Here is a 27,318-nt window from a genome sequence, read left to right on the forward strand (position 1 = left end):
TTTCGGGTCGAGACCCGAAACGTCACCTATTCCTTCGCTCCATAGATGCTGCCTCACCCTCTGAGTTCCTCCAGCATTTTTGTCTAGCTAAAATGCCAAGGTTCACTTCACACTTAAAATTAATTTTCACTATGTTTCGCAAGTGTTTCGGTTAACAACCGTGCCTGTTAAATTTGTTCCCACTGGTGGTTAAAATAAGCACCTTGCCTCCTTGAAGGGTTTCATAGAAACATAGAAAATAGGTGCAGGAGTAGGCCATTCGGCCCTTCGAGCCTGCACCTCCATTCAATATGATCATGGCTGATCATCCAACTCAGTATCCCGTACCTGCCTTCTCTCCATAGCCCCTGATCCCTTTAGCCACAAGGACCACATCTAACTCCCTCTTAAATATAGCCAATGAACTGTGGCCTCAACTACTTTCTGTGGCAGAGAATTCCAGAGATTCACCACTCTCTGTGTAAAAAAATGTTTTTCTCATCTCGGTCCTAAAAGATTTCCCCCTTATCCTTAAACTGTGACCCCTTGTTCTGGACTTCCCCAACATTGGGAACAATCTTCCTGCATCTTGCCTGTCCAACCCCTTAAGAATTTTGTAAGTTTTTATAAGATCCCCCCTCAATCTTCTAAATTCGGCCCGAAACTTTTCCTATCTCCTTTGCTCCATAGATGCTGCCTCACCCGCTGAGTTTCTCCAGCATTTTTGTCTACCTTCGATTTTCCAGCATCTGCAGTTCCTTCTTAAACATTTTGTCTACTCCACTGCGAAATCTCCTCAAGGTATGCCTACTTTAAAGAAGTTCTCTTCCCCCCTCCGAAGACAGTTTTAACAACCTTGATGGGTTTCGGCCCAAAACATTGCCTATTCCTTCGCTCCATAGATGCTGCCTCACCCGCTGAGTTTCTCCAGCATTTTTGTCCACCTCCTTCAGAAGGTTGGTGTTCACAAAGAAGGTGAAAACTTGCAAGACGTGATGGTTATCATTTTTTTTTTAATAAAATATGTTGATGGGAGGGGGATATTTTCTCATATTCATTGTCATTAAATAAACCATGATCAAGCTGGAACAGGTCCATACGTGCATGGAACTGGAGTATAGAGGCAACACAGAGCCCGAACATACTGGCCACGCTTTGGGTCTCAAACGATAGATCGATCGCTCAAACCCCCCTCCAGCTCAGATTCTAGCCCCGGGCCGCGAGGATTCACGCGCAGGCACGGAGAACCGGTCCGCTCAGGGCGTAGAAAGTCCTTGCGAGTCCATTCGGAAAGAAGCAGCCCCAGTTGGCCAACATCCGTGTAAATTATAAAATTAAAAACATCAGTTGCTGGGGTTCGAGACGAGATCATTTGTACCTCACCAGGTACAACCCCAATGCCAGGGCCCCGCAGTTTGTCATGTCAAAAATAAATACTATCCTCATTTCTTCTTTCCGAAGAGGCTGAATCTTCGGTCGCTGTCGCGCTTGGGGTTTCCTTCATCGGTGGAGGAGGTGGTCGGGACGATCTGGCCGCTCAGCTGGGCGATTTCTGCGTGTTCCGCGATGGCTGTGGAGGCAGCCTTGATCCAGTCGTCCATCTCGTCCTGTGGACAGGTTTAGATTAGAGATACAGCGCAGAAACAGGCCCTTCGGACGTCCGAGTCCGCGCCGACCAGCGATCCCCGCACACAAATGCCCCCTGTCCCACTTAGGAAACCTGAACGGAAACCTCTGGAGACTTTGCGCCCCGCCCAAGGTTTCCGTGCGGTTCCCGGAGGTTGCAGGTGGTTGCAGGTAGTGGAAGCAGGTAGGGAGACTGACAAAAACCTCCGGGAACCGCACGGAAACCTTGGGTGGGGCGCAAAGTCTCCAGAGGTTTCCGTTCTTCTTCTTGGTTTCTTGGCCCTCCAGAATATTCCAAATGGAATTTAAACTGGAGGTGGTGAAGGGAGGGCTTAAGCCAGAAAGGGTTATTGGGAAGAAAGAGCTACTTTAAATTTAGTTGCATCTGGTTGGGTAACTATAGTTGGGTGGAGATTATTCCAAGCTTTAATTGTTCGGGGGAAGAACGAATTGCTGTACACATCTGTCTTTGTAGCTGGGATCACAAATTGGATCGAATGCCCTCGTCTGCTCCTAATTGGTTTGGGTTTGGTGTAGGTCTTGTAGTTCAGGTTTCCTAAGCGGGACAGGGGCATACCACTATCCTACACACACAAGGGACAATTTTTACATTTACACCAAGCCAATTAACCTGCAAACCTGTACGTCTTTGGAGTGTGGGAGGAAACTGAAGATCTCGGAGAAAGCCCACGCAGGTCACGGGGAGTACGTGCAAACTCCGTACAGATGGCACCCGTAGTCGGGATGGAACCTGGGTCTCTGGCGCTGTGAGGCAGCAACTCTACCGCTGTGCCACCCTGCTGCCCCATTCCGTCTCCATACTTTTCCCAGGATTGATCCCAGGGAAATCCCACAAATCGTGCAGACCCCATCAATTGTCTGCGGAATTCTCTGCCTCAGAGGGCGGTGGTGGCAGGTTCTCTAGATGCTTTCAAGAGAGAGCTAGATAGGGCTCTTAAAGATAGCAGAGTCAGGGGATATGGGGAGAAGGCAGGAACGGGGTACTGATTGGGGATGATCTGCCATGATCACACTGAATGGCGGTACTGGCTCGAAGGGCCAAATGGCCTACTCCTGCACCTATTGTCTATTGTATATTGACCTCTCTTTCCCCAGTTATGTGCCACCATGTACCAATATTGACAGAGTGAAGCTCACCTCATCCTTGGCCTGGAATAGGAACTCATTGCCATCGCATGTCCTGTCACAATGAAAAAGAGTCTTCAATGGAAGAAGAAATGGATCACATATAATATGGAATAAAACACATTTCTTAAATCCTTCAGAGCTCTATCATCTGTGCAAATCAACTCCCAATGTCTGGAGAAAAAAAAATATCCTTGCAACAGAAGAAATGTTATCAGGAAATTTACAAACGTGTATCATCAGTAAATCGATACTTTGATCCCAAAACGTTCAAACAGACATTGGTGAATTTTGTCCTCCACTTCTCACCTCCAGCCTTGGCTACCATCTCCACCCCTCTCCTCCCCAGCTGACTCATCTTCCAATCAACCCCTCCTCACTTGGACCCACCTGTCGCTTGTGAGATCTCGCCCCACCTCTTCATAAGTTCTCGGAGTCCATTCGGCCCATCAAGTCTACTCCACCATTCAATCACGGCTGATCTATCTTTTCCTCTCAACCCCATTCTCCTGCCTTTGCCCCATCACCCCTGACATCCGTTCTAATCAAGATCGCCTTTACTTCCCCTCATCTCTTTCCACCAGTTTTCTCCACTCTACTCCCATCAGTCTGAAGAAGGGGCCCGATTCTCCTACTCTGGGCAAAAGATTTTGTGCGTTTACGCGATCTGCTCTTCTCATGCTGATCGTGTTGCACACCTCCATAAGACCATCGTGGTCCGGGAACACTGATGCAATTATTAAGAAAGCACATCAGCGCCTCTACTTCCTGAGAAGATTACGGAGAGTCGGTATGTCAAGGAGGACTCTCTCGAACTTCTACAGGTGCACAGTAGAGAGCATGCTGACCGGTTGCATCGTGGCTTGGTTCGTCAACTTGAGCGCCCTGGAGAGGAAAAGACTGCAAAAAGTTGTAAACACTGCCCAGTCCATCATCGGCTCTGACCTCCCTTCCATCGAGGGGATCTATCGCAGTCGCTGCCTCAAAAAGGCTGGCAGCATCATCAAGGACCCACACCATCCTGGCCACACACTCATCTCCCCGCTACCTTCAGGTAGAAGGTACAGGAGCATGAAGACTGCAACAACCAGGTTCAGGAATAGCTGCTTCCCCACAGCCATCAGGCTATTAAACCTGGCTCGGACAAAACTCTGATTATTAATAACCCATTATCTGTTATTTGCACTTTATCAGTTTATTTATTCATGTGTGTATTTACGTATAATGGTATATGGACACACTGATCTGTTTTGTAGTAAATGCCTACTATGTTCAGTGTGCTGAAGCAAAGCAAGAATTTCATTGTCCTATACAGGGACACATGACAATAAACTCTCTTGACTTGTCTTGACCTCATCCTCCAAGGAATGAAGCCCTGGCCTGCTCAACCTCTCCCTGTAGCTCAGGCCCTCCAGTCCCGGCAACAACCTCGTAAATCTTCTCCGCACCCTATCCAGCTTAAAAGTACATGTGCCCAAAAAATCGAGAGCATCCTTACCAACTGCATCACAGTATGGTATGGCAACTGCTCTGCCTCCGACCGGAAAGCACTGCAGAGGGTGGTGAAAATTGCCCAACGCATCACCGGTTCCGCACTCCCCTCCATTGAGTCTGTCCTGGGGGCCCCCGGTGGGGGTCCCTCTACGCAGGGATTCTCCCCCTCTACATTGGGGACCTGGGGTGGAGGGTATTGCACCGAGGAGTTCCCTGCAACCTGTTTCTCTCGCGGTTCACAGACTCGCCAGCCGCCTGCCAATGTTGCGGGCTGGAAGAGTCTGTGTACCACGTGTACATGGAGTGTGTGAGGCTGCAGCCACTGTTTGAATACCTAAAGGGGCTGCTCCTTGCCTTCTGGCTGCATTTTTCACCCACCATCCTCATCTTTGGACACCCTGTGCGTAGGGGAGAGAGTAGGGCTGAAGATGTCCTGGTCGGGTTGCTCCTGGGCCTGGCCAAGCTGGCCATCCGCGAGTCACGGCGCCAGACGGTGGAGGGCTCTACCCGAGCCGGCTGCCTGCCCCTTTTCCGGGGTTACGTCCGTGCCCGGGTGGGATTAGAAAGGGAATACGCCCTGTCTACGGGCACCCTGAGGGAGTTCCGGGACCGCTGGGCTCCGCAGGGTGTTGAATGTATCCTCAATAAGGATTGTATCATAGTTGTATAGTAGGTTATTACATGTTTGTATTGTATTATGGTGGTGGGTTCTGGCTTGTTTTATTGTAGTGTAATATTATTTTTTAATAATTGAATAAATGTATTAAAAAAAAAAAAAATAAATAAAAAAAATTGAGTCTGTCCAAAGCAAGCGTTGTCTGCGGAGGGCGCTCAGCATCGCCAAGGACTGCTCTCACCCCAACCACAGACTGTTTACCCTCCTCCCATCTGGGAGACGCTACAGGTCTCTCCGTTGCCGGACCAGCAGGTTCAGGAACAGCTTCTTCCCTGCGGCTGTTACCCTACTTAACTCTGCACCTACTTAACTCTCCCCACCCCCCCCCCCGGACACTCCTTCCCCCAGTGACTGATCTCCCCCCCTGAAAAGTGCACCACTGCTACTGTATATACATATATATATTTTACTGTTCCATTATTCTGTGTTCGTACTTCTGGGTGAGATGCCAACTGCATTTCGTTGGCTCTGTACCTGTACACTGCACAATGGCAATAATGTTTGAATCTGAATCTGAATCTGAATCTAAAAGTGCATCGACTTCAATAGCTTATTCCGGCAGCTCGTTCCAGGTACGGACTCCCCTCGCAGTGAAAAGGTTCCCGTAACGCGCACACTCCTTCCCGCATACTCACCGGATTTTAAACACAAATTTCTTCTTCTTATAATTGTTGGCGATTTCGCAGGTGGCTTCGCTAAGTGTGATGAGCGACTCGCCATTGTGGGTTGATCCCGCTTTGTGACTCTTGGCGTCTTTATAAAACCCCAGGTCTCCTTTACTGATCGCGCAGTAAATGTTAACCCACGACCTGAGCAGCAAAAATAGAAGTGTTACAGTGAGCGTCGGAAGGAACTGCAGATGCGTAAGAAACAACTGCAGATGCTGGTTTAAATCGAAGGCAGGCACAAAATGCTGGAGTAACTCAGCGGGTGAGGCAGCATCTCTGGAGAGAAGGAATGGGCGACGTTTCGGGTCGAGGGTAACCCTTCTTCAGGGTAACTCAGCGGCTCAGGCGGCATCTGCAGGGTGGCACAGCGGTAGAGTTGCTGCCTTACAGACCCGGGTTCGATCCCGACTGCGGGCGCTGTCTGTACGGAGTTTGTACGTTCTCCCCGTGACCTGCGTGGATTTTCCCCGAGATCTCCGGTTTCCCCCCACTCTCCGAAGACGTACAGGTTTGTAGGTTAATTGGCTTGGTATAAGTGTAAATTGTCCCTAGTGTGTGTCGGATAGTGTTAGTGTGCGGGGATCGCTGGTCGGTGCGGACTGAGTGGGCCGAAGGGCCTGTTTCCACGTTGTATCTCTAAACCAAACTAAATTACAAGAACAGGTCCACCATCCCAGTGCCGAAACTCGTGTGAGTGGGCAAATGGTCGGAGTGGGCAAGTTGGGCCGAAAGGACTGTTTCAATGCTCCATGACTCAATGACAGTAAATATAGACAATTGGTGCAGGAGTAGGCCATTCGGCCCTTCGAGCCAGCACCACAATTCACTGTAATCATGGCTGATCATCCACAATCAGTACCCCGTTCCTGCCTTCTCCCCGTATCCCTTGACTCCGCTATCTCTAGCTCTCTCTTGAAAGCATCCAGAGATTCCCTTCTCTATACAGTGTGAATGGGTCAATTGAAATCATGTATTGTCTTTCCGCTGACTGGTTAGCACGCAACAAAACCTTTCTGAGGCAGAGAATTCCACAGGTTCACAACTCTCTGTGTGAAAAAGTTTATCCTCATCTCCGTTCTAAATGACCGACCCCTTATTCTTATACTCTGTGACCCCTGGTACTGGACTCCTCCAACATTGGGAAATGGTGCGAATGGTGGGCGTGGGCCGAATAGCCTGATTGAGATACCTGCTGGATGATTTTTTGTTGGGAGCTTCAAACTCGTGCTTCCGAGCGAGGAAGCCCTCCTGTTCGGCCGTGTGGGAGACCGTGACGGGCGCGGCCGTGCTGCTCTGGGGCGACGGGGCCGAGCGCGAGCGGCGGCTGTCCCCGCCCGCCTGGTTGGGATCTTTCGGCCGCGGTCTCCTCCTGGGCTTGGGCCGGTCTCTGGCCCGCGGCCTGTCCGGGCGTGGGACTCTCTCCGGCAGTTTCTCAATCCCGTTGGGAAGACCGGCGGTGAGGGAGGAGTCACGTTCCTGTGGGAAGAGGCTCAGCTTTAAACTACATCAACTCACATCAAGCACAAAGGCTGGCAGTATCATCAAGGACCAACACCATCCTGGCCACACACTCATCTCCCCGCTACCTTCAGGTAGAAGGTACAGGAGCCTGAAGACTGCAACGACCAGGTTCAGGATTAGCTACTTCCCCTCAGCCATCAGGCTATTAAACCTGGCTCGGACAAAACTCTGAACATTAATAGCCCATTATCTGTTATTTGCACTTAATCAGTTTATTTATTCATGTGTGTATATATTTATATAATGGTATATGGACACACTGATCTGTTTTGTAGTCAATGTCTACTATGTTCTGTTGTGCTGAAGCAAAGCAAGAATTTTCATTGTCCTATCAGGGACACATGACAATAAACTCACTTGAACTTGAACGTGTAGGCGGGGAATGCAGATGTGGTTTAGAAACATAGAAAATAGGTGCAGGAGGAGGCCATTCAGCCCTTCGAGCCAGCACCGCCATTCATTGTGATCATGACTGATCATTCCCAATCAATAACCCGTGCCTGCCTTCTCCCGATATCCCTTGATTCCACTAGCCCCTGGAGCTCTATCTAACTCTTAAATCCATCCAGTGACTTGGCCTCCACTGCCCTCTGTGGCAGGGAATTCCACAAATTCACAACTCTCTGGGTGAAAAAGTTTTTTCTCACCTCAGTCTTAAATGGCCTCCCCTTTATTCTAAGACTGTGTGGCCCCTGGTTCTGGACTCGCCCAACATTGGGAACATTTTTCCTGCATCTAGCTTGTCCAGTCCTTTTATAATTTTATATGTTTCTATAAGATCCCCACTCATCCTTTGGTTTACACCGAAGAAAGACACACGAGATGCTGGAATAATTCAGCGGGACAGGCAGCATCTCTGGAGAAAAAGGAATCGGTAACATTTCGGGTCAGACTGAAGAAGGGTCTCGACCTGAAACGTCACCTATTCCTTATCTCTAGAGATGCTGCCCGCCGAGCCTGCGCTTGGTTCTGAAGAGGTGCCCGCAAACCTTCACCGGCCTTTTTGGCTCTAGATTTCGACGAGTCGGTGCCTAAGACAAGGTGCTGGTGTGAATTGGAACTCAAGATGCAGGAGACCACAGACAGATAAAGGGGCTGTCCCACTGTACGAGCTAATTCAAGAGCTCTCCCGAGTTTAAAAAAAATCAAACTCATGGATAGCACATAGAATGTACGTAGCGGGTACGTCGGAGCTCGGGACGTCTCTTAGCGGCTCGTAACGCTAACGGCAGGTACTCAAGAAACGCGGTAAGCTCGTGAAGACTCGTGAAGATTTTTCAACATGTTGAAAATTGTCCACGAGAGCCCAGAGTACCTACGAGCAGCCATCGAATCCCGCTTGGAGTGCATACTGTCGTTGTGTCCTTGGGCAAGACACTTCACCCACTTTTGCCTGTGTGTGAATGTGTGTGAATATGTGTGAGTGATTGGTGGTGGTCGGAGGGGCCGTAGGCGCAGATTGGCAGCCACGCTTCCGTCAGTCTGCCCCAGGGCAGCTGTGGCTACAGAAGTAGCTTACACCACCGAGTGTGACTGAGGAGTGAATGAATAATGCGATTTAAAGCGCCTTGAGTATTAGAAAGGCGCTATATAAATCCCATCCATTATTATTATTACCGTAAATCTCCGAGTTTGAATCAGGGGAAACTCGGGAGAACTCTTGAATTAGCTCGTACAGTGGGACAGCCCCTTAAGCCTGTGATGACTGCACGGTGGCGCAGCTAGTAGAGCTGCTGCCTCACAGCGCCAGAGACCCGGGTTCGATCCTGACCACGGGTGCTGTCAGTGTGGAGTTTGCACGTCCTCCCTGTGAAATGGTCGCCTTGGATTAACCGATGTGGAGGAAGCCACACTGGGAACACCGAATGGAGTAAACAAAATTCAGAGCCTCTATGAGGATCCTTCAATGCTTCTACTCTGGAGCTGTAGAAGCATCTTGTCCGGTAACATCTCAATCTGGTTTGGGAACAGCTCTGCCCAGGACAGGAAGGCTCTGCAGAGAGTAGTGCGTTCGGCCGAACACACCATGGGAACTACACTCACCCCCCTGCAGGACCTATACACCAGGACGTGCAGATCCAGAGCCAGCAACATTATGGGGGACCCTTACCACCCCAGTAACGGACTGTTCCAGCTGCTACGGTCAGGCAAACGCCTCCGCTGGCATGCAGCGAAAACAAAGAGGATGAGACGGAGTTTCTTCCCACAGGCCGTCAGGATGTAAACTTTGATCTCACCAGGGACTTATTTATTGTTGAGTCTTTTTCAAAAATGTAAATACTGGTTCTGTTCTGTTCTGTTGCTTTGCACAATCCCGCAGGTATTGGCACTTTCATTTCACTGTACATCTTGTACGTGTGTGTGTGTGATAAATAAAGTTGGCTTGACTTGACATAAAGAGGTGCATGTGAACCGCTATCTAGCGTTTTTGGCCGTAGATTTCGCCGATTCTGTGGCAGAAACTCCACAAGGTTAAACGGCAGAAAATGAACTCATTCAGCCAACATCGTTCCCCACCACAGCCAGGATGTGTTTGGTCTCACTCACCTGGGCTTCCTTTTCCTGCAGCTGCTCCACGATATCTGCCATGGTTGTTCTCCTGTCCCTGTGGAAACAAGGCCACCGGAGTCAGAGTTTCCGTAGAAAGCACTTTATCGGGAAGCATCCCAGCACGGTTCGGGAACAGCTGCATCCAAGACCCCAGACCATCCACCCCTGCATTGACTCCATCTACACCTCACGCTGCCTCGGCAAGGCCAGCAGCATCATCAAGGACCAGTCGCACCTCAGCCACTCCCTCTTCTATCGGGCAAAAGGTACAGAAGTGTGAAAACAAACGCACACAGCTCCAGATTCAGAGACAGTTTCTTCCCAGCTGTTATCAGGCAACTGTGAACCATCCTACCACAACCAGAGAGCAGTCCTGAACTACTATTTGTTTAAGAAGGAACTGCAGATGCTGGAAAATCGAAGGTACACAAAAATGCTGGAGAAACTCAGCGGGTGCAGCAGCATCTACGGAGCGAAGGAAATAGGCAACGTTTCGGGCCGAAAGGTCTGAAGAAGGGTTTCGGGATGAAACGTTGCCTATTTCCTTCGCTCCATAGATGCTGCTGCACCCGCTGAGTTTCTCCAGCATTTTTGTCTACCTGAGCTACTATCTACCTCACTGGAGACCCTCAGACTATCATTAATCGGACTTCACCTTGCACTAAACGTTATTTACGATATTCCCTTTAGACAATAGACCATAGATAATAGGTGCAGGAGTAGGCCATTCGGCCCTACGAGCCAGCACCGCCATTCAATATGATCATGGCTGATCATCCCCAATCAGTACCCCTTTCCTGCCTTCTCCCCATATCCCTTGACTCCGCTATCTTTCAGAGCCCTATCTAGCTCTCTCTTGAAAGCATCCAGAGAACCTGCCTCCTGAGGCAGAGAATTCCACAGACTCACCACTCACTGAAAGAATTCCACAGACTCACCACTCTCTGTGCGAATTCCACAGACTCGCCACTCTCTGTGCGAATTCCACAGACTCACCACTCTCTGTGCGAATTCCACAGACTCACCACTCTCTGTGAGAATTCCACAGACTCACCACTCTCTGTAAGAATTCCACAGACTCACCACTCTCTGTGAGAATTCCACAGACTCACCACTCTCGGTGAGAATTCCACAGACTCACCACTCTCTGTGAGAATTCCACAGACTCACCACTCTCTGTGAGAATTCCACAGACTCACCACTCTCTGTGAGAAAAAGTGTTAAGGAGGGGGGGGGGTGGTTTCTCACCCAGCTTCGTACTCGGGTTCCCGCTGTTCGCTCTGCGGCTCCTGCCGTTCACCCCGGCGCTCTGGCCTGCCCTCCGCCGGCTCTGCCTTGTTCTGCGGCCGCTCCTGCCGTCCCTCGGCCTGGTGTGGGCGCAGGGCAGCCGGCTCCGGCCTGTCCTGCCGTGTCGGCACAGCCACGGTGGCCGCGCGTTCCTCCCCGCCGCGTTTGTCGCGGTCCCCGGCATCGTCGACGATCTCGAGCTGGGCCTGCTGCTTGACCGGACGGGTCCCGGCCACTGCCACCGACTGCTTGACCGGAGAGGGCCTGGACTCGGGCAGCACCCTGCGGCTCAGCATGGGGGTGGCTGGCTGCTGCTGCTGCTGCTGAATGGCAAACGGTGACTTGTTCTCCATCCGCTCCAGCTGGGGAACACATCACAAAACACCTTATACACACAGCGCGGAAACAGGCCCTTCGGCCCACCGAGTCTGTACCGACCAGCGATCACCCATACATACTAGTTTAGTTTAGAGATACAGCGCGGAAACAGGCCCTTCGGCCCACAGAGTTTGTACCGACCAGCGATCACCCATTCACACTAGTTTAGTTTAGTTTACAGTGTGGAAACAGGCCCTTCGGCCCACCGAGTTTGTACCGACCACCGATCACCCATTCACACTAGTTTAGTTTAGTTTAGAGATACAGCGCGGAAACAGGCCCTTCGGCCCACCGAGTCCGCGCCGACCAGCATTCACCCCGTACACTAACGCTATCCTACACACTAGGGACAATTTACAGAGGGCAATCAATCTACAAACCTGTACGTGTTTGGAGTGTGGGAGGAAACCGGAGCACCCGGAGAAAACCCACGCGGTCACAGGGAGAACGTGCAAACTCCGTACAGACAGCGCCCGTAGTCAGGATCGAACCCGGGTCTGTGGCGCTGAGAGATAGCAGCTCGGCCGTTGCAGATAATGTTGGTCTAGATTCTTTACCCTCCCCCTGCACCCACACACATCCACCCTTCACCTCCCCGTCCTATCCCCTCCCCATCTGGGTTTCATCTGACCAGCATCACAGCTCAATGTGCTTTCGCCTTGCACTTGCCAGCCTCTGTCTCCATTTCCAAACCCTCCTTTCGTCTCCAGAGATGCTGCCTGACCGCTGAGCTTCCCCGGCACTTTGCGTCTATCTAAAGCAGCGATCGGGCAGGCACCTGACCTGGTGAGCAGGTGAATCGAGGACCAAAGGGCGTGGGTTTAAGGTGGGGGGGGGGGGGGGAGAAGATTTAATAGGAATCTGACGGGTAACTTTTTCACACAGTGGGTGTACGAAACGAGCTGCCAGAGGAGGTAGTTGAGGCTGGGACTATCCCAACGTATAAGAAAGAGTTAAGGGCCTGTACCCTTGGTGATTTTTTCCGGCGACTGCAGGCATCATCGACTGACGTATCAGGTCACGTGTGACGTGACGCGCGGTGTTTTTTCAAATGCCACAACATTTTTTTTGTTGCCGCTGGATTTTGAAATGTACAAAGTCCTTTGGCGACACTGATATGACGCCGGCAGTCGCCGAAAAAAAATCGGCGAGTGGGACACAGGCCCTTGAGACCCAAGACCCTACAGCGAGCAAGATCGTCCACTCGACGAAAAAGACGTAGTACGGTCATGGGCAGATTCGTGGGCCATTTTCGGCCCCATTTCCGTAACCGGCTTCCGTCTCCGCACCAAAGATCCCGTAGCGGAGCAAAGATACTAGTGCGGAGACGGAACAAGCCGGTTACGGAAACATCCTCGTAAAAATCAAAGTTATTTGGGAAAAATCTTCTCCTCATTTACAGAATTTTAAATTTATTAACACAAACTGTTCCCCCGCAACGTTGATTACACTGCAGGTCGGGTCGGGTCGGGTTACTGAAATGGATGAAAAAAAGGCCCACGTTCCGCTCCGTTGCGTACTACACGTCAGCCCATTGCATTTGGCAGGAGTGGTTTATCTTGCTCCGCTATAGGATCTTTGCTTTAGACAGGTACATGGATCGGACAGGTTTGGAGGGATATGGGCCAGGTGAGACTAGTGTAGATGGGGGCAAGTTGGGCCTGTTTCCACGCTGTATCGCTCTGCGACATTATGGCTCAAAGATGGCCACCGTGACCTACCGTGGTGAGTCTCCGTAGCGAGCTGAACCTCTCCTCCCACGCGGCCGCTGACTTGCGGAAGGACTCGTGCCGCTTGATGAGCTGCTCCACCTCGTCCACGCTGTTGCCGATCTGCTCGCTGGTGACCACGCGCTCCTGGGTGCTCAGCCACGAATCCGCCACCACCGCCTCCTGCGCAAACTGGTGGACCTCCAGCACTGAAGGGGGAGCCAGAGATCACGTCAATTGCCGGCCACCCCAGCGGCACCAGGCGGGGTTTGTAAGTCCGTGAGGGATAGTAGCAGAATCAGGCCATTCGTTTGTGAATGAACTAATGAATTAACACTTTATAGACAATAGACAATAGGTGCAGGAGGAGGCCATTTGGCCCATCGAGCCAGCACCGCCATTCAATGTGATCATGGCTGATCATCCCCGTTCCTGCCTTCTCCCCATATCCCCTGACTCCGCTACCTTTAAGAGCCCTATCTAGCTCTCTCTTGAAAGCATCCAGAGAACCTGCCTCCACCGCCCTCTGAGGCAGAGAATTCCACAGACTCACCACTCTCTGTGAGAAAACATGTTTCCTCGTCTCCGTTCTAAATGGTTTACTCCTTATTCTTAAACTGTGGCCCCTGGTTCTAGACTCCAACATCGGGAACATGGTTCCTGCCTCTAGTGTGTCCAAGCCCTTAACAATCTTATATGTTTCTTATATCTTATACTTATATCTTATACTTTATTGCCACATGTGACAAGTCACAGTGAAATTCTTAGCTTGCAGACCCCAGGTATGCAAATAGTGGCCACACCAAGGGCGCTGATAAAAGTAATGAAGTATCCTCTCCAGGTCCCCCTTTGTTTCCCCAATCCCCTCCCCCTCCCTCATGACTGTCCCCCTCTCTATCTGCCTGACCTCATCAAACTCTACGGCCAAAAGGCCAAGACAGAGATTCACGTGCACCTCTTCAGGTGTGGTACTTCCGGTGGCGCTGGTGCCAGCTGCCTCCACCTTCAGCTTTGCCTCCATCTTTTTCTTTTTTAGTTTTTTTGTTATGTTGAAGTGTGTTTTTTATGTTTTTTTTAATGTTTTAATGTGGGGGAAGAGGGCACGGTAAGGGGGATACCGTCCTTCAGTCGCTTCCTGGAGAGGACGCGACTATTATTCGAGTTGCGTCCTCGCCCCCCCAGCGGCCTACCTACTGGATTGGCGCGGCCTTTCCTGCCTGGACCGACCAGAGCTCCAGCAGCGGCGGGACAGCGCTGATACATCGCGGGCGGGGCTGGCGATGCCTTACCGGGGATCGCCGTCTGGAGCCCGGAGTGCTGGGCCTACGGCACCGACATCCTGGAGCTGTGGTTCGCGGAGCTCCCAACGCGGGCGGCGCTGACAAAACACCGTGGGGTCCTGCAACTCTGCCCGGCTCGGCCTGCGGACTCGGGGGCTGCGGACTCCGGTGGGAGGCGGCTGATCGGGAGGTCCGGGCCGCTGAGGAGGATTTTCACCGCCGGGTTTCGGCGTCGGCGTTCCATCAGCCCGGCGAGAGGGCCTGAACATCGGGCCGCCCGGGGTGGCGACTGCGGGTGCTCGGAAGGCCCCGACCACGGGTGAACATCTGGGAAGATCGGAGGGGAGGCTGGCTGGACTATGGTGCCTTCCTCACCTTGGTGCCACTGTGTTATGTTGTGTCGTGGACTTTCTGTGTTTGTGCTTTTTTTTAAATTCTATTTTATTTTTAATATGTTTTATTATTTATTATTTATTTATTTTTATGATACTGACTGTAAAGGGAAATTCATTTTGTCGTCTCTAATTGAGACAATGACAATAAATTTGAATACAATACAATACAATACAATTCAGAACCTCGTCTACTCCATTTGGTGTTCTCCATGTACATCGGTGAGACCAAGTGCCGACTCGGCTCCCATTTCACCGCACACACGCCCCCTGTCCGCCGAGGCCTGCTGGATCTCCCAGTTGCCGACCAATCCTCTCCCCTCCCCAAACTAACCTTTCTGTCCTGGGCCTCCTCCATTGCCCGAGTGAGGCTCATAAGTGATAGGAGCAGAATTAAGCCACTCGGCCCATCAAGTCTACTCCGCCATTCAATCATGGCTGATCTATCTCTCCCTCCTAACCCCATTCTCCTGCCTTCTCCCCATAACCCCTTGACACCCGTACTAATCAAGAATGCATCCATCGCTGCCTTAAAAAAAATCCACTGACTGGGCCTCCACAGCCTTCTGTAGCAATGAATTCCACAGATTCACCACCCTCTGACTAAATAAATTCCTCCTCATCTCCCTCCTAAAGGAACGTCCTTTAATTCTGAGGCTGTGCCCTCTGGTCCTAGACTCTCCCACTAGTGGTAACATCCTCTCCACATCCACTCTATTCCGGGTCAGGCAACAAGATCAGAGGACGGCATTTGCCTATTGGTACGTGGGTCCTATGGCCATTCGGCATGGAAACAGGCCCTTCAGCCCACAGAGTTCATGCTAGCCATCAGCTAACCCAAGCCCAGCTGACTGCAAATTACATGGGGTCAGGTAACTAGAGTAGGTGGAAGCATCTAGCACATAAGATGGTCATTTGGCAAACTGCTACATGGGCCTTAAAGTCACACGTGGTTTGGGAACAGCTCTGACTAAGACCCCAAGAAAGTGCGGAAAACTGCAGACGCAGCCCAGACCATCGCGCAAACCAACCTCCCATACATCGGACTCCATTTACACCTCATGCTGCCTCGGCAAGGTCAGCAGCATCATCAAGGACCAGTCTCACCCCCGGTCACTCCCTCTTCTCCCCTCTCCCATCGGGCAAGAGGTACAGAAGTGTGAAAACGCACACCTCCAGATTCAGGGACAGTTTCTTCCCGGATTTTATCAGGTGAGTGAATCATCCTACCCACATCTAGAGAACAGTCCTGACCTGCTATCTACCTCATTGGAGACCCTCGGACTGTCGCTAATATGACTTTATTGTACTTTATCTTGCAGTAAATGTTATTCCCTTTTTCACGTATCTTTACACTGTGGATTCGGTGGGCGGCGCGACTCTCGTCAGCAGCGGCCTCTGCAGTCCGTCTGTCTTTTTATTACTTTTGTCTTGTTTCTATGTAGTTTTTATTATTTTTTTTTGTCGGGGTATGTGTGTGGGGGGGGGTGGGGGTGGGGGGGGGAACTTTAAAATCCTTCCCCTGCACGGGAGACCCGACCTTTTCTTTGTCGGGTCTCCGTTGTCGTTGGGGCTGCAACGTGGAGCGGCCTCCAACAGGAACGACCTGGGGTTCCAGCTGCGGAGCTGCCGACTACTCACCGTCACGGGGCTGGCCGAGTCCGGAGTGGGTGGAGCTGTGGTGGACGCTGCTGCGACCCGACCCCCGGAGATTCGGAGGCTGCAACTGCGGGTCTGGCGGACGGCGGCACCGGGAGCCCGCGGGGCTTTGACTTTGACTCTGACATCCGGGGGGGGGGAGTGCAGTGGAGAGATACGTTTTTTTGCCTTCCATCACAGCGCTGTGATGGATGTATGTGTAAATTGTGTTGTGTCTCGGGTCTTTTTCGTTTTGTAATGTATGGCTGCAGAAACGACATTTAGTTTGGACCTCAACGGGTCCAAATGACAAATAAATTGAATTGAATTGAATTGTAGATGGATTGATTGTAATCATTGTTTGTCTTTCTGCCGACAAGCTACAGAATGTACATGGTGCAAGTGTAGGCTGTCCTGTTGTCTGTGTGTTACTCCTCCAGTACTGATACTCACTCTGTTGTAACCACACCCAGTGCTGCTCCCACTTCTCCATCATCTCGTTCTGCTTCTTCAGCACCTTGTCCAGCCTCTCCTGGATCTACAAACAACCAGAGTTTAGAGTAAGATTCAAACGCTGGACGCAGGACGAATATTGTGTAGGAGGGGAACTTCTGCGGTAACCAAAGGCCCCAATGCGTAGGAAAGAACTGCAGATGCTGGTGTACTCCGAAGATGTAGACAAAAGGCTGGGGTAACTCAGCGGGACAGGCAGCATCTCTGGAGAGAAGGAATGGGCGACGTTTCAACGCTTCAAGACCCTTGTTCAGGCAGAATCAGGTGGGAACTTTGCAAGGCCTTCTACGCCCAAACCTCCAGACTAAGGAACAGCTTCATCCCCAGAGCTATAGCTGGTCTGAGCCGGCCCTGCTGAGTGTCCCCCCACCCCCATGAACTGTCTCCCTCGGATGGTCATGTCGCACATCGACCCGCCACAGACCTACTTGCACTTTATACTGCTTTAACTGTGTTTTTTAATCTTGTTTCTCTGGATGCCTCATTTGTTAGCTAATTAAGTTATCACATCGGATGGAAGTTGCATTCCAAATCTCGTTGCAATGACAATAAAGATATTATTATTATTATTATTATTATTGAGAAGGAGACATGGATATATCGCAAGAGAGAGTTGGATTTAGCTCTTAGGGCTAAGGGAATCAAGGGATATGGGGAGAAAGCAGGGAAAGGGTACTGATTTTGGATGATCAGCCATGATCATATTGAATGGCGGTGCTGGCTCGAAGGGCCGAATGGCTATATTCCTCCACCTGTTTTCTATGTTTCTATGAAGGGGAAGGTGTGGAAAACGAGAGATCAAAGAGGAACAAAGATCAAGGAAAATGTAGAATGGATTGTTAGCGGAGGGGATGGAGACGAGGCAGACAAGGATGAAAGTTAATAATAATAATAATGATGGATGGGATTTATATAGCGCCTTTCTAATACTCAAGGCGCTTTACATCGCATTATTCATTCACTCCTCAGTCACACTCGGTGGTGGTAAGCTACTTCTGTAGCCACAGCTGCCCTGGGGCAGACTGACGGAAGCGTGGCTGCCAATCTGCGCCTACGGCCCCTCCGACCACCACCAATGACTCACACACATTCACACACAGGGAAAGGTGGGTGAAGTGTCTTGCCCAAGGACACAACGACAGTATGCACTCCAAGCGGGATTCGAACCGGCTACCTTCCGGTTGCCAGCCGAACACTTAGCCCATTGTGCCATCTGTCGTCCCGAGGGTTAATGAGGGCAATCAGACTGGTCAGAGAACTAGAATGGGGCAGCGGACTATTGCTCAGGCAGTTCTGCTATAAAGTCGTGATTCTACAAATATAATATAATGCTCATAGACATACAGCACAGAAACAGGCTCTTCGGCCCAACTTGCCATTCCCGACGAAGATGCCCCATCTACACTGTTCCCACCTGACCGATTCCTTGATGAATTAAGGAACATTATTTGTATTAAACGGGTACAATTGATTGTAATGCACTTCCCATCAGGAACTAGGGAATTACTTAACCTTAACATTGGCAATTGGTCAGAAGAAAAAAAGCTGTCGTGGAATTAGAACTGTTTCCATGTAACCTCCCTGTGGTAATGAGATACCTGTCTAATACGCGGCACAGTACATTGGGCGGCACAACAGCGTGGCGCAGCGGTAGAGTTGCTGCCTTACAGCGCCAGAGATCCGGGTTCGATCCTGACTGCGGGTGCTGTCTGTACGTTCTCCCTGCGTGGGTTATCTCCGAGATCTTCGCTTTCGCCCTACACTCCAAAGACGTACATGTTTGTACAAGTGTAAATTGTCCCTGGTGCGTGTAGCGTAATGTTAATGTGCGGGGATCGCTGGTCGGACTGGACTCGTGCTGTTTCCGCGCTGTATCTCTAAACTAAGCTACGATCTGCCAGTTTCACGGCAGGCCGATGAACTAATTACCTCGCCAGAAGCCTGGTGTTTGCTGGTGAGCAAAGTTTTACCCAACTCTACGCACGACTTGAGCTTCTTGTGCCGGGCTTCGATCTCCCCTCTGAGCCCCTGGTGATAATTCATCAGCACCTCCACCGACGAGACGTCCCTGGCGAAGGAAAGACCATTACTGTTTCATAACGCCTTCGATCGATTGAAAGATGCAGTGTGGAAACAGGCCCTTCGGCCCACTGAGCCCATGCCGACCATCGGTCACCCGTTCACTCGAGTTCTACTTTCGCTTCTACTCACTAAATGCCCCCCCCCCCCACTCTCTCCCTGCGACCTCCTCCCACTCTGCCCCTCCCCCCATTGCCCCCTGTCTGCCCACTGCCCTTTGACCCTGCCCACTGTCCATTCTGCCCAATGCTGCCTCTGCCCATTGCCCACTTTGGCAGTTGCCTACTGCCCCCCTGACCCATTAACCTCTCCTGCCCATTTGCCCCCTCTGCTCATTGTTGCCCCTGCCCATTGCTCCCTCTGCCTGTTGACCCTGTGCACTGCCCCTTTCTGCCTGATGCCCCTACCCATTGCCCCCCCTCTCTGCCGATTGCCCCACTCTGACCACTGCCCCCTCTCAGCACACTGTTGCCCAACCCGCCCTTTGATCCTGTCCACTGCCCCTTCTGGCTGGTGCCCACTCTACCCCCTCTGCCCCTTGCCCGTGCCCGCCTGGCACCCACCGAGGTTTCTCTCCGGTGCCGATCTGGCAGACGATGCTGTCCATCCAGCCCACCAGCTCGCGGACCAGGCCAAAGAAGCGGATCTTGTCTCCGGTGGTGGTGAGCTGCAGCTTGCGCTGGTCGCAGGTGCCCACCAGCTCCTTCCAGGCCTGCATCACCCGCTGCTCCTGCACCTGGATGGCTTCCGCGTTCTCCCCCGCGTACACCGTCCGCAGCTGCGCCGCATTCTCCTGCAGCTGCCGCACCTGCAAACAGAGACGGCGCCCAGAGTCACAGCAGCGAAACTGGCCCTTCGGCCCATCGCATCCATGCCCACCACCCACTCATGCATTAATCCCAAATCAGCTAGCGTGTGGTCCTTGCATCCCATCTTCATCAACTAGAGAGTGGTCCTCACCTTTATTCTTCATCAACTAGAGAGTGGTCATCACCTCCCATCTTCACCAGCCAGATTATAATAATAATAATAATAATAATAATAATGGATGGGATTTATATAGCGCCTTTCTAATACTCAAGGCGCTTTACATCGCATTATTCATTCACTCCTCAGTCACACTCGGTGGTGGTAAGCTACTTCTGTAGGCACAGCTGCCCTGGGGCAGACTGACGGAAGCGTGGCTGCCAATCTGCGCCTACGGCCCCTCCGACCACCACCAATCACTCACACACATTCACACACAGGCAAAGGTGGGTGAAGTGTCTTGCCCAAGGACACAACGACAGTATGCACTCCAAGCGGGATTCGAACCGGCTACCTTCCGGTTGCCAGCCGAACACTTAGCCCATTGTGCCATCTGTCGTCCCAGATTATGTTCCTGACCTCCCACCTACCTCATTGGACAACTTTGATCTATCTTTAATCGGGCCCCAATGTTTCACCATTGTACCAATGTGTAGGAAGGAACTGCAGATGCTGGTTTGCACGGAAGATAGACACAAAATGCTGGAGTAACTCAGTGGGTCAGTCCGCATCCCTGGAGAAAAGGAATAGGTGACGTTTCGGTTCGAGACGTGGAGTCACAGCCAGACACAGCACTGACACTGGCCCTTTGGCCCACCGCATCCATACTGACCATCGACCACCTAATCCTTCATTAATCCCACGGCAGCTAGATTGTGGCCCTGACCTCCATTCTTCATTGGAGAACTATCTCTGGAGAGAAGGAATAGGTGACGTTTCGGGTCAAGACCCTGCTTCAAACTCATGTCCATGCATCTGTCCAAATGTTTCTTAAACCGTGCGATAGTCCCTGTCCCAACAACCTCCTCTGACAGCTTGTTCCATACACCCACCACCCTTTGTGTTAAAAGTTACCCCTCAGGTTCCTATTAAATTTTTCCCCCCTCACCTTAAACCTATGTCCTCTGGTCCTCGATTCCTCTACCCTGGGCAAAGGCTCAGTGCATCTACCCGATCTATTCCTCTCATGATTTTATACACCTCTATAAGATCACCCCTCATCCTCCTGCGCTCCAAAGAATAAAGTCCTAGCCTGTTCCACCTCACCCATTTTTAATGGACTTTATCTTGCACTAAATGGCATTCCCTCAGTCTGAAGAAGGGTTAGTTTTAGTTTAGTTTAGTTTAATGTTGAGATACAACACAGAAACAGGCCCTTCGGCCCACTGAGTCTGCCCGACCACTGATCTCTGCACATTAACACTATCCTACACACACTAGGGGACAATTTTACATTTACACCAAGCCAATGAACCTACAAACCTGTACGTCTTTGGAGTGTGGGAGGAAACCGGAGCTCTTGCATATATTCCACGCAGATCACGGGGAGAACGTACAAACTCTGTACAGACAGCACCCGTAGTCAGGATCGAACCCGGGTCTCTGGTGCTGTGAAGCAGTAGTGCTGCGTCACTGTGAGTTACTTCAGCATTTTGTGTCTATCTTAAGGCAGAGATAGCTATAGATTCTTGATTAGTACGGGTGTCAGGGGTTATGGGGAGGAGGCAAGAGATTGGGGTTAGGAGGGAGAGATAGATCAGCCATGATTGAATGGCGGAGTAGACTTGATGGGCCGAGTGGCTTAATTCACCTCCTATTAAATTAAATTTCTTTATTTATATAGCACATTTTTAGTCAACTTGCATTGACCGCAAAGTGCTTCACATAATTACATCCACACACACACAGGCAAAGGTGGGTGAAGTGTCTTGCCCAAGGACACACACAGGCAAAGGTGGGTGCCCAAGGACACAACGACAGTATGCACTCCAAGCGGGATTCGAACCGGCTACCTTCCGGTTGCCAGCCGAACACTTAGCCCATTGTGCCATCGGTCGTCCCGATCCTATCACTGTATGAGCCTCACTCGGGCAATGGAGGAGGCCCAGGACAGAAAGGTCATTTTCGGGAGGGGAGGGGAATGGTCGGCAACTTAGGCCGAATGGCCTCATTCTGTTCCTATCACATGACCTTATGACCAAACATGCAAGCGTTTAGTAGTTCAAGGTGAATCAATAGGAGGGCCTTCCAACGAAGGAGATACCTGGATAACGAGGGCCTGGATATCGTGTTCAAACGAGCTGAGCATTCGCTGCAGCGTGAAGGTGCTGGTGGAGTCGCCGAGTGCCACGTCGGGAAGTAGCTTGTGTTTCTCCTCGATGTGGCCGGCCACCTCCTTGCAGTCGCTGAAGAACTTGTGCAGTTCCTGCGAGGCGGACAGCATCTGGACCCGGGTCTCGATCAGCTCCAGCAGGTCGGCCCAGGCCTCGCCCACCCCGTCCTTCCACTCGGCGATGGTGGCCGCGTCTCCGTGCCCGTAGTCGATCAGCTCGTCCACCATCTGGTTGACCGTGTTCACCCGCTCCTGGCCGATCATCGCCGTCTCGTGCGCAAACTCCGTGAACTTCTCCAGCAGCAACTGCGGGCGACAGCGTTTAGTTTAGAAACATAGATACATAGAAAACAGGTGCAGGAGTAGAGGCCATTCGGCCCTTCGAGCCTGCACTGTTGCCTGGGTTTCAGCAACTAAGTTACAGAGAAAGGTTGAACAAGTTAGGTCTTTATTCTTTGGAGCGCAGAAGGTTAAGGGGGGACTTGATAGAGGTCTTTAAAATTATGAGAGGGATAGACAGAGTTGACGTGGATAAGCTTTTCCCATTGAGAGTAGGGAAGATTCATAGAAACATAGAAAATAGGTGCAGGAGTAGGCCATTCGGCCCTACTCCTGCACCGAGCCTGCACCGCCATTCAATATGATCATGGCTGATCATCCAACTCAGTATCCCATCCCTGCCTTCTCTCCATGCCCCCTGATCCCTTTAGCCACAAGGGCCACTTCTAACTCCCTCTTAAATATAGCCAATGAACTGTGGCCTCAACTACCCTCTGTGGCAGAGAGTTCCAGAGATTCACCACTCTCTGTGTGAAAAATGTTTTTCTCATCTCAGTCCTAAAAGGTTTCCCCCTTATCCTTAACTGTGACCCCTTGTTCTGGACTTCCCCAACATCGGGAATAATCTTCCTGCATCTAGCCTGTCCAACCCCTTAAGAATTTTGTAAGTTTCTATAAGATCCCCCCTCAATCTTCTAAACTCTAGCGAGTACTAGCGAGTTCTAGCGAGAACCAAAGAACATCCCCTAGACTACCAAAGTAGTGTGGCAGAAAGATATTGAAATAAGAAAAAAGAAAAAGAAAAGTGTAGATATACCTTGCCCCTATATTCTATGTTTGTTCATCGGGATTGTTCCCGATGTTGGGGAAGTCCCGGACAAGGGGTCACAGCTTAAGGATAAGGGGGAAATCCTTTAAGACTGAGATGAGAAAAACATTTTTCACACAGAGAGTGGTGAATCTCTGGAATTCTCTGCCACAGAAGGTAGTTGAGACCAGTTCATTGGCTATATTTAAGAGGGAATTAGATGTGGCCCTTGTGGCTAAAGGGATCAGGGGGTATGGAGAGAAGGCAGGTACAGGATACTGAGTTGGATGATCAGCCATGATCATATTGTATGGCGGTGCAGGCTCGAAGGGCCGAATGGCCTACTCCTGCACCTATTTTCTATGTTTCTATGAATCTTCCCTACTCTCAGTGGGAAAAGCGTATCCACGTCAACTCTGTCTATCCCTCTCATAATTTTAAAGACCTCTATCAAGTCCCCCCTTAACCTTCTGCGCTCCAAAGAATAAAGACCTAACTTGTTCAACCTTTCTCTGTAACTTAGTTGCTGAAACCCAGGCAACATTCTAGTAAATCTCCTCTGTACTCTCTCTATTTTGTTGACATCTTTCCTATAATTTGGCGACCAGAATTGTACACCATATTCCAGAATATTCCATATTCCATAGGTTATAAGGATAAAAATGAAGCTGTACAATAATTGTATAATTTTAGCATGGAAACAGGCCCTTCGGCCCACCGAGTCCATGCCGACCATCGATCACCCGTTCACACTAGTTCTATGTTATCCCACTTTCTCATCCACTCCCCACATCTTAGGGTCAATTTAAATTAAATTAAAATTAAATTTCTTTATTTATATAGCACATTTTTAGTCAACTTGCATTGACCCCAAAGTGCTTCACATAATTACATCCACACACACAGGCAAAGGTGGGTGAAGTGTCTTGCCCAAGGACACACACAGGCAAAGGTGGGTGAAGTGTCTTGCCCAAGGACACAACGACAGTATGCACTCCAAGCGGGATTCGAACCAGCTGCCAGCCGAACCAGTTGCCAGCCGAACACTTAGCCCATTGTGCCATCTGTCGTCCCACAGACCTGCTTGCCTTTGGGATGTGGGGGGGAAACCGGAGCATCCGAGGGGAAACCGGAGCGCTCGCAGGGAGAACGTGCAAACTCCACGCAAAAAGCAGCAGAAGTCAGGGGTCTCTGGCCCTGTCACCCACACAGGGAGTGAATGTCGCACCCACTCACTGTGACGTGCTCGAAGTCTTGGCCGAGTTCCGGAGATCCCGCTACAACTTCTCTCTCGGCGATCCACTGCTCCAGTTCATCGACCTCGCGGTTGAGCTGGAAGAGCCAGTAGTGCTGCTCCAGCTTGCCCTTGCGCTCCTCGGCGAGGTCCTTCAGACTCACGTACAGGCGGTCGATCTGAGACTGCTGCTTGCTGATCTGCTCACTGCACCGGGGCACAAAGGGTTAACTCGATACACATCCGCCTGCGATAGGAGGAGTGTCATGAAGCTGTTATAGATCACCCTGCTTTGGGAAAGAAGGTGGACAAAAATGCTGGAGAAACTCAGCGGGTGAGGCAGCATCTATGGAGCAGTGGAAGAGGTGGCATTTCGGGTCCAGACCCTTCTTCAGACAAGACACAAAGTGCATCTCCAATTTCCAATCTCCAACGCAAGATCAAGAATCAAAGTTTAGAAACATAGAAAATAGGTGCAGGAGTAGGCCATTCGGCCCTTCGAGCCTGCACCGCCATTTGATATGATCATGGCTGATCATCCAACTCAGTATCCCATCCCTGCCTTCTCTCCATACCCCCTGATCCCTTTAGCCACAAGGGCCACATCTAACTCCCTCTTATTTTAAATGTGTCAATAGCCTGAAGAAGGGTCTCGACCCGAAACGCCACCTATCCCTTCGCTCCATAGATGCTGCCTCACCCGCTGAGTTTCTCCAGCATTTTTGTCAACCTTCGATTTTTCCAGCATCTGCAGTTCCTTCTTAAACACTGCTATAGGAAAGAAGTCAATAAGGGTTAAGTCACTATGGATCACCCAGCTATAGGACCCAGATGAGACTTTTTTTTTTTCACACACAGAGAGTGGTGAGTCTGTGGAATTCTCTGCCACAGAAGGTAGTTGAGGCCACAGTTCATTGGCTATATTTAAGAGGGAGTTAGATGTGGCCCTTGTGGCTAAAGGGATCAGGGGGTATGGAGAGAAGGCAGGTACGGGATACTGAGTTGGATGATCAGCCATGATCATATTGAATGGCGGTGCTGGCTCGACGGGCTGAATGGCCTACTCCTGCACATATTTTCTGTTTCTATAGGATGTCATTAAACTGCTGTCGATTACTCTGCTGCATGAAGTGTGTCAGAAAGGGTTAAATTACTGTATCACCCTTCAATAGGAAGTATGTCATTCTGGGTTAAATTACTATAGATAGCCCTGCTCTGGGACAAATATCTTTAAGCTGCTATAGATCTCCCTGCTTTAGGAAAGATGTCATCAATATTATGACAGCAAAATTATGGAACGATCTGCCTCTCCACATTAAACAGGCCTCTTCTCTGTCTGTTTTTAAATCTCTTCTTAAGACCCATCTCTTCTCCGTGGCCTTTGATACCCAGTAAGATGTCGACTTTATTTGCTTGGTTTGGTTTCTTATTTTGATTGCTTTGTTGCATGGTTATTGTTTTTTGCTCATGTTTTATGTCTTTTGATTTATTGTTGTATTTCATATGTGATTTATGCGCCTTATGTGAGCTGTTATGTTATGTTCTGTTATGTTGTCTGTTTATGATGTCTTGTTTGTTCTTCTGTACAGCACTTTGGTCAACATTGGTTGTCTTAAAGTGCTTAACAAATAAAGTTGGATTGGATTGGATCAAGGGTTAAATTATTATACGTCCACCTGCTATAGAAAGAATGTCATTAAACTGCTACATATCGCCCTGCTATTGGAAGGAGATCATGAAGGGTTAAATCGGTATATATAGGAAGGAACTGCGGTTGCAGGTTAAAACCGAAGATAGACACAAAAAGCTGGAGTAACTCAGTGGGACAGGCAGCATCTCTGGGGAGAAGGAATGGGTGACGTTTCAGGTCGTGACCCTTCTAAGGGTTAAATTACTATAGAGGAAGAATGTCAGTAAGGGTTACTATCGATTGCCCTGCTTTAGGACAAATATCTCTAAGCTGCTTTAAGATCACCCACCTATAGGAAAGATGTCCTTAAGGGTTAAATTACTACATCGCCTTGCTATAGGAAGCTTGTTATTAAGTTGGTACACAAAAAAACTGGAGTAACTCAGCAGGTGCAGCAGCATCTATGGAGCGAAGGAAATAGGCAACGTTTCGGGCCGAAACCCTTCTTCAGACTGATGGGGGGGGCGGGAAGAAGAAAGGAAAAAGGAGGAGGAGCCCGAAGGCTGGGGGATGGGAGGACAGTTGGAGAGCAGGGGGGATCACAGAGAGGGGGCAGTTAGAGAGGAGATTGTGGAACTGTCTCCGGAGAGAGGAGGAGAACTTCTTCAAGGAAGGCATACCTTGAAGAGATTTTGCAGTGGAGTAGACAAAGTGTTTAAGAAGGAACTGCAGATGCTGGAAAATCGAAGGTAGACAAAAAATGCTGGAGAAATTCAGTGGGTGCAGCAGCATCTATGGAGCGAAGGAAATAGGCAACGTTTCGGGCCGAAGTTGGTTTGAGTACAGATAAGATTCGCTATGATGTTTAAGTCTGAAGAAGGGTCTCGACCTGAAACGTCACCCATTCATTCTCTCCAGAGATGCTGCCTGTCCCGCTGAGTTACTCCAGCATTTTGTGTCTGCCTTCACTCTGATGTTGCAAGGACCTGAGACTTGAGTTATTAGGAGAGACTGTGGGATGTTTCCCTGGGTTGCAGGAGTCGGGGATCTTACAGAGGTATAGAAAATCACGAGAGGCATAAAACGTGTGAATGCACAGTGTTTTCCCCCAGGGTAGGGCAGTCTAAAATGAGGACACAAGATTTAAGCTTCAGTACATGCATTGTGAGTTGAAGGGCTGTGTTGTTCTAATCCTACGCAGAAAGGCACTGCAGATGCTGCTTTACACCAAAGATCGACACAAAATGCTGGAGGAACTCAGCGGGTCAGGTAGCATCTCTGGACAAAAAGGA

The 27,318-nt window shown here is 50.3% G+C and overlaps 1 protein-coding gene across 1 annotated transcript in view; it reads right to left on the reverse strand.

Annotated features, from left to right (window-relative positions):
- Positions 1-975: 975 nt before the first annotated feature.
- The window catches only part of LOC116967699 (spectrin beta chain, non-erythrocytic 4-like), a 53,289-nt gene continuing 26,946 nt past the window's right edge, over positions 976-27,318 (reverse strand). Inside the window, 12 exon segments of the mRNA XM_033014295.1 lie at positions 976-1,586; positions 2,764-2,806; positions 5,557-5,730; positions 6,779-7,065; positions 9,658-9,715; positions 10,909-11,309; positions 13,047-13,243; positions 16,798-16,882; positions 18,787-18,925; positions 19,500-19,744; positions 22,007-22,381; positions 24,399-24,603. Of these exon segments, the coding sequence (XP_032870186.1) occupies positions 1,422-1,586; positions 2,764-2,806; positions 5,557-5,730; positions 6,779-7,065; positions 9,658-9,715; positions 10,909-11,309; positions 13,047-13,243; positions 16,798-16,882; positions 18,787-18,925; positions 19,500-19,744; positions 22,007-22,381; positions 24,399-24,603 (2,374 nt within the window). The 3' untranslated portion in view covers positions 976-1,421.

The sequence above is a fragment of the Amblyraja radiata genome, chromosome 41 (genome assembly GCF_010909765.2).
Source record: "Amblyraja radiata isolate CabotCenter1 chromosome 41, sAmbRad1.1.pri, whole genome shotgun sequence".
Lineage (NCBI taxonomy): Eukaryota > Metazoa > Chordata > Chondrichthyes > Rajiformes > Rajidae > Amblyraja > Amblyraja radiata.